The sequence below is a fragment of the Cherax quadricarinatus genome, chromosome 75 (genome assembly GCF_038502225.1).
Source record: "Cherax quadricarinatus isolate ZL_2023a chromosome 75, ASM3850222v1, whole genome shotgun sequence".
Classification (NCBI taxonomy): Eukaryota; Metazoa; Arthropoda; class Malacostraca; order Decapoda; family Parastacidae; genus Cherax; species Cherax quadricarinatus.
Window position 1 is genome coordinate 342,806 of NC_091366.1, and position 8,276 is coordinate 351,081.

At 45.2% G+C, this 8,276-nt stretch overlaps 1 protein-coding gene across 2 annotated transcripts in view; it reads right to left on the minus strand.

Annotated features, from left to right (window-relative positions):
- Window positions 1-7,959, minus strand: part of LOC128691861 (uncharacterized) — a 76,142-nt gene extending 68,183 nt beyond the window's left edge. For both annotated transcript variants that reach the window (XM_070100858.1, XM_070100856.1), the window contains exon 1: window positions 7,319-7,959. In XM_070100858.1, coding sequence (XP_069956959.1) covers window positions 7,319-7,543 — 225 coding nt within the window. In that variant the 5' untranslated portion in view covers window positions 7,544-7,959. The remainder of the gene's footprint in view (window positions 1-7,318) is intronic.
- Window positions 7,960-8,276: the final 317 nt, after the last annotated feature.

Genomic DNA, 8,276 nt, shown 5'->3' on the forward strand with positions numbered 1-8,276 from the left:
TGTGTATGATAATTTACACGTATGTTACTGTGTATGATAATCGTACTTATGTGTACATGTGCCTAAATATTTAGAAAATCCCTGATCATCCTACCTGGCAGTTCCTGATCAGCCGGGCTGTGGCTCGTACGTTGGTTTGCGTGCAGCCAGCAGCAACAGCCTGGTTGATCAGGCGCTGATCCACCAGGAGGCCTGGTCACAGACCGGGCCGCGGGGGCGTTGACCCCCGAAACTCTCTCCAGGTAAACTCCAGGTAAACTCCAGGCCAGACTAAGAGGCAGTTAACAGACGGAGGATCGAGCCTTCATCGCTCGTTACACTGAATAACACACTGGTTTAGCTCTTCGCATATATATATATATATATATATAATATTGTGTTTAAAGATACGTTTTTTAGGTTTCTCTCTTAATAACACCCAAATATAGTATTTGTAAGATTTAAGGAGTATTATGTGTGAAAATGTGTAAGAGAATGTATGAATGAGTATAGTTAATTTATATACCCCAGTGTATATGTTTATATACACCCGGAGCTGTATATTTTTCAGCTTACATACACGCAGAGGTGTATATCTCTACACATACCAGAGGTGTATCTCTCTATACATATCAGAGGTGTATATCTACACATACCAGAGGTGTATATCTCTACACATACCAGAGGTGTATATCTCTACACATACCAGAAGTGTATCTCTCTACACATACCAGAGGTGTATATCTCTACACATACCAGAGGTGTATATCTACACATACCAGAGGTGTATATCTACACATACCAGAAGTGTATCTCTCTACACATACCAGAGGTGTATATCTCTACACATACCAGAGGTGTATATCTCTACACATACCAGAGGTGTATATCTCTACACATATCAGAGGTGTATATCTACACATACCAGAGGTGTATATCTACACATACCAGAGGTGTATATCTCTACACATACCAGAAGTGTATCTCTCTACACATATCAGAGGTGTATATCTCTACACATACCAGAGGTGTATATCTACACATACCAGAGGTGTATATCTACACATACCAGAGGTGTATATCTACACATACCAGAGGTGTATATCTACACATACCAGAGGTATATATCTACACATACCAGAGGTGTATATCTCTGGGCTCGTGGTAAATAAGACACACTTGCAATACTAGTATATGGCAGAAGCGTATCGCCTGTACAGCAGTTGCCTCATGACTCACGAAATCGTAAATAACAAGAGTGAACACAAACCACGGAACGGGTGAGGTTTGAATACAGTGGTAAGTCAGTCCTAACACTGGCCTGGAGTTTTAGGATTTACTTACCATGGGTTTAAACAACCACCCATTCCGTACTTGTTTCAGGCGTCTTCTGTTAAATACTGATGGATACAACGGTGGAAGCCAGAGCAGTTTGAAGTGATCAGTCCCTTACCCTTGTAATAATAATAATAATAATAATAATAATAATAATAATAATAATAATAATAATAATAATAATATCTTTATTTCAACAAGTACATGTACAAGGTATATAGACCACAGTTGACATCAATAACATACTACTATATAGAAAGCCGCTTGTTATGCTGAGCATTTCCCGCAAATTAGGTCAGTTTTGTCCCAGGATGCGACCCACACCAGTCCACTAATACCCAGATAAGAAGTTTATTGATGGGTGAACATAGACAACAGGTGTAAAGAAACACGTCCAATATTTCTACCCTCGCTAGGAATCGAACCAAGACCCTCGCGAGAGCTTTAGCCAGGAGGCCACGGGCATATCCAGGTGTATATCTGTCAATATATATGCACCAAGGGGATGCATATATCTCAGTATGCAATAAAATCACAGTGAACAGTGATTTCACAGTATGAACAACTAGCAAAGTGAAAAATAATAATTAAATTTCCTATTTCTTTCGCGATTTCTCACAGTTGTTCGATAATGTGAGAAATAAAGGCGCTTGCAAGTTTACTGTTTTTTCACGGTGGCTGTTGTGCACGTCTCAGTATACATGTATGCATCTCAGTATATATATGTCAGTATACAGAGAGTGAGGTTGAGCATATGTCTGTCTTTATTACTGTACAATGTAGTGAAAATAAGTCACTTTGAGCTTTTTGGGTTATCCTGGTGGGTAATTTACACATATATTATGTAAGATAATTGTATTTATGTGTAGCTGTTCGTAAATAAACTTAGACCTCTGTGCTTGTCTATATATATTGCTCATGTACTGACAATTATTTAACCTTAGCCTGGTGGGTAAAGCTCCCGCTTCACACACGGAGGGCCCGGGTTCGATTCCCGGAGGGTGGAAACATTTCGACACGTTTCCTTACATCTGTTGTCCTGTTCACCTAACAGCAAATAGGTACCTGGGTGTTAGTCGACTGGTGTGGGTCGCATCCTGGGGGACAAGATTAAGGACCCCAATGGAAATAAGTTAGACAGTCCTCGATGACGCACTGACTTTCTTGGGTTATCCTGGGTGGCTAACCCTCCGGGGTTAAAAATCCGAACGAAATCTTATCTTATCTTATCTTACTGTTGTCTGATACGGTTTAATAACTCCGTGTCCTCTTAAAACTCGGGAAAATATTAATCAGCAAGGGTCTGCTAGAGCAGCAGACAGGGTATCCATCCTTCACTCCTTGGCGGCGCTGAACCCACACGGGTTTAGCACCTCACGAAATGCAAGAAATGAAGACACTCGACACCAGTACAGATTATTATTATTATTATAATCAAGGGGGAAGCGCTAAACCCGGAGGATTATACAGCGCCTGGGGGGGGGGGATGTGGAAGGCATTCAGGCTTAATTCGGGGAACTGGAGCACAGATCCAATTCCCTAAATCAAGAGCCCCTTACCAACATCAAGGAACCTTCCTTGAGGGGAGACCAGTAGAGAGGCTGAGGAGCACCAGACATGCTGTGAGAGAAGGTTGAATCTTTCCTAGCTTGTGTGATCTTGTTCACCTCGCCATGGGTTTATCAAGCATCTCTTCCTTGGATAATTACCTTTATTTAGGCACAGGTGCACATAATTACAATTATCATAGTTTAAATTATCCAGGATAACCCCAAAAAAGTCACTTATTTCCACTGGAATCCTGTCATTTCAAAGGGCTTGACGCTCTTCCCCACGAATATAATAATAATAATTAATAATAATAATATTGTTGGCACAAATAGGTCCATGGATGCAGTAGTGTTTGCTTAAGAAAGAGGACATTGCAGTAAACCGGTTGGTTCATACTAGGATTATGATGACACACAACAATGTCAAGTCATCCCAGGTAATTTACATTGTGTATGATGATTGTACTCGTGTGTAGCTGCACCTAAATAACCTTACTTAACTCTGGGTTACAAAGATGCAGAACTTACAAGAACATAGATGAGAACACTGAACAACGTCTGTTTTCCTGTTATTCCATCACATAAGACGGGTTTCATGAATTACTTAATGAAATTTTTCAGGTTGGACAGTTTTGAGTCAGGGTTGATAAGGGAGCCATAACTGTTTTGATCCTGGTGGGCAATTTATACCATATATAATTGTATTTATATGTACCTATATCTAAATAAACTTAGTAACATGAGACAGTAGGTTATCACAGTAATTCTTAATGTTATTGTCTGGTAGTGGAGGTGTGTGAGAGGTCGTCGGCTCTTATGGTTATTTTAAATATAGTTTAACTTGTGCAAGGAAACTAAAAAGCAAGTGTTGGGCCAGACATGAGGGGTGTCACACCTTGCCTGTCTGTTTGTCTGCCTGCCTGTCTGCTTGTTTGCCTGCCTGTCTGCTTGTCTGCCTGCCTGTCTGCTTGTCTGCCTGCCTGTCTGCTTGTCTGCCTGCCTGTCTGCTTGTCTGCTTGCCTGTCTGCTTGTCTGTCTGCCTGCCTGTCTCCTTGTCCGTCTGCCTGCCTGTCTGTCTCCCTGTCTGCCTGCCCGCCTGCAGAGCCGGATTAAGATTTTGTAGACCCCTGGGCTACAAGTACCGTGAAGCCCCTGGGCTACAGGTACTGTGAAGCCCCTGGGCTACAAGTACTGTGAAGCCCCTGGGCTAGGTACTGTGAGGCCCCTGGGCTACAGGCACTGTGAGGTCCCTGGGCTACAGGTAATGTGAAGCTCCTGGGCTGCTGCACCTGGAGGCTCTCCAGCTGGTGGAGGCCTCTGGGCTGCTGCACCTGGAGGCCCTCCAGCTGGTGGAGGCCTCTGGGCTGCTGCACCTGGAGGCTCTCCAGCTGGTGGAGTCCTCTGGGCTTCAGCACCTAAAGTCCAAGCCTTACTCCAGCCCTGCCTCCCTCCCTGCCTGCCAGTCTGCCCTGGCCACAGCTGGTGGAGTCATCATGAAGGATGCAGCTCACACCAGCTGCACCATAATCAACTATGCATTAATAGTATTGTCTTCCTTCACATCAGCCTAATCACCAAACAGTTTCATTTTTTATAAGTACGTTTATTTAGGCACAGGTACATATAAGTACACTTACCATACATAGTGTAACTTACCCACTAAGATAACCCCAAAAAAGTCTGACGAAGTGACTTATTTCCATTGTGGTCCTTGACGAGGTTAATGCTATTGTTTTATAATGATTCATAGATTGTCATTGTATTCCGGGAGAAGCGCTAAACTCGTAGAAGTGTCCCGTGGCCTGGTAGGCAACGCTCTCGCTTCACACGGTGTCCGTGGTTCGATCCCCGGCAAGGATGGAAACACTGGGCGTGTCACCTTATACTTGCTGTCCCTGTTCACCTAACAGTAAGTAGGTACCTGGGTGTTAGTCACCTTACACTTGCTGTCTCTGTTCACCTAACAGTAAGTAGGTACCTGGGTGTTAGTCACCTTACACCTGCTGTCATTATTCATCTAGCAGTAAGTAGGTACCTGGGTGTTAGTCACCTTACACCTGCTGTCATTATTCATCTAGCAGTAAGTAGGTACCTGAGTGTTAGTCGCCTTACACCTGCCATCATTGTTCATCTAGCAGTAAGTAGGTACCTGGGTGTTAGTCACCTTACACCTGCTGTCACTGTTCACTTAGCAGTAAGTAGGTACCTGGGTGTTAGTCACCTTACACTTGCTGTCCCTGTTCACCTAACAGTAAGTAGGTACCTGGGTGTTAGTCACCTTACACCTGCTATCATTGTTCATCTAGCAGTAAGTAGGTACCTGGGTGTTAGTCACCTTACACCTGCTGTCATTGTTCATCTAGCAGTAAGTAGGTACCTGAGTGTTAGTCACCTTACACCTGCTATCATTGTTCATCTAGCAGTAAGTAGGTACCTGGATGTTAGTCACCTTACACCTGCTATCATTGTTCATCTAGCAGTAAGTAGGTACCTGAGTGTTAGTCACCTTACACCTGATATCATTGTTCATCTAGCAGTAAGTAGGTACCTGGGTGTTAGTCACCTTACACCTGCTGTCATTGTTCATCTAGCAGTAAGTAGGTACCTGGGTGTTAGTCACCTTACACCTGCTGTCATTGTTCATCTAGCAGTAAGTAGGTACCTGGGTGTTAGTCACCTTACACCTGCTATCATTGTTCATCTAGCAGTAAGTAGGTACCTGGATGTTAGTCACCTTACACCTGCTATCATTGTTCATCTAGCAGTAAGTAGGTACCTGGGTGTTAGTCACCTTACACCTGCTGTCATTGTTCATCTAGCAGTAAGTAGGTACCTGGGTGTTAGTCACCTTACACCTGCTATCATTGTTCATCTAGCAGTAAGTAGGTACCTGGATGTTAGTCACCTTACACCTGCTATCATTGTTCATCTAGCAGTAAGTAGGTACCTGGGTGTTAGTCACCTTACACCTGCTGTCATTGTTCATCTAGCAGTAAGTAGGTACCTGGGTGTTAGTCACCTTACACCTGCTATCATTGTTCATCTAGCAGTAAGTAGGTACCTGGGTGTTAGTCACCTTACACCTGCTGTCATTGTTCATCTAGCAGTAAGTAGGTACCTGGGTGTTAGTCACCTTACACCTGCTATCATTGTTCATCTAGCAGTAAGTAGGTACCTGAGTGTTAGTCACCTTACACCTGCTATCATTGTTCATCTAGCAGTAAGTAGGTACCTGAGTTTTAGTCACCTTACACCTGCTATCATTGTTCATCTAGCAGTAAGTAGGTACCTGAGTGTTAGTCACCTTACACCTGCTATCATTGTTCATCTAGCAGTAAGTAGGTACCTGGGTGTTAGTCACCTTACACCTGCTATCATTGTTCATCTAGCAGTAAGTAGGTACCTGAGTGTTAGTCACCTTACACCTCCTATCATTGTTCATCTAGCAGTAAGTAGGTACCTGAGTGTTAGTCACCTTACACCTGCTATCATTGTTCATCTAGCAGTAAGTAGGTACCTGGGTGTTAGTCACCTTACACCTGCTGTCATTGTTCATCTAGCAGTAAGTAGGTACCTGGGTGTTAGTCACCTTACACCTGCTGTCATTGTTCATCTAGCAGTAAGTAGGTACCTGGGTGTTAGTCACCTTACACCTGCTGTCATTGTTCACTTAGCAGTAAGTAGGTACCTGGGTGTTTTAGTTTTCCTTAAGGTGAGTAATGTAACCCATCATATGATTCACCTATATTGCGGTTGCAGGGGTCGATTCATAGCTCCTGGCCCTGCCTCTTCAATGGTGTATGTGTGTACTCACCTAATTGTGGTTGCAGGGGTCGATTCATAGCTCCTGGCCCTGCCTCTTCAAGTGTGTGTGTGTGTGCTCACCTAATTGTGGTTGCAGGGGTCGATTCATAGCTCCTGGCCCCGCCTCTTCAATGGTGTATGTGTGTACTCACCTAATTGTGGTTGCAGGGGTCGATTCATATCTCCTGGCCCCGCCTCTTCAATGGTGTGTGTGTGTACTCACCTAATTGTGGTTGCAAAATGTCGAATCATAGCTCCTGGCCCAGCCTCTTCATTGGCGTGTGTGTGTGTACTCTCTTATTTGTGGTTGCAGGAGTCGAGTTACAGCTCCTGGTTTCGTGTGTGTGGCATATGATCTAGGTATGGACACCTGATTGCGTGTATACACGTACATGAGAGGGGTGTGTGCATAAACATGTGGTGTACGTGAGAGGCGTGTATGTACGTGTCTACGCGTGTGTATACATACTATAGTGAAAGTGGAAGGCGTGCTATGTACATGAGAGGCGTGTACTTACATGAGACGTGTACGTACGTGAGAGGCGTGTTTGTATGTACATGGGAGGCGGGTTCGTACGTACAGAGAGACACGTTTGTACGTAAGAGATGAGAAGCTTGTTTGTATGTACGTGGGAGGCCTATATACGTACCTGGGAGGTGTGTATGGGTGGTGGAGGGTTGGTGTGGGAGGCAGCACTGGCCTGCTGGTTATGGTGGTCAGCCAGAGTCAGGTAGACCCAGTTGAGAAGCTGTGTTGGTGCCGCCCCTCCTGTTAGGGGCCCGCCGCCCCCACTAGCCTCCAACCCGCCCATTATGGAGGAGGCACCCGCCCCGCCGCCCATGGCGCTCCACGCTTCTGGAGGCGCCGGCACCATGCCTGCTGGGCCCTCACTGGGGGCCCCTAGGTGATGGGCCCTCACCAGCGGGCCCTTGCTAACACTGGTAAACTATATTGACCCTACTGATGAACACTTGGACCCGCAGGGAGGTCAGGGGCACCGGGTAAGAGGCAGTCAAGACTAGCTCAAGAGTAGTGGAGGGAGAGATGGTGGGCTGTGCACACCCACCATCACACTACACTTCTGACACACGTGTATCACGGTGGGCACGGGGCCATAAGGGCCATGAGGGTTCTTATGTGGGTAGAGAGGGGCCTCAATACCACCTCCGGCCGCCAGGTTCTGAACAAAAGCACAAAAGATCACTAGGGGGTCATCCTGGGTAGGGCACTGGAGAGCGTTAGATACAAGGGTCCTTCTCCACTGCTGTATCTCAAATGCCCGGGCATCTGGCACTGGCAACCCCTCCCCATACCCCCGGTTTTGGTCTTCCCTCACCCCCTCCCCCCTACATACCAACCATCTCACTCACATTATACTAAGCTTCTCCAGACTACTTCACTCCTCCCAACCTCCTCCTTCTTCCGAAATTAGTTTAACAAATATATTAACACACTAGAACGAGTATATAATATATATATGGTGTTGTAGGTGAGAATATACAAGGGTTGTAGTGGGAAGAAGCAAATATAATAACAGCCTCCCCTCACCCAAGACTCATGACTCACTACAACGCCATTTTATCCCTCACATATTTCAACCTTTCCCA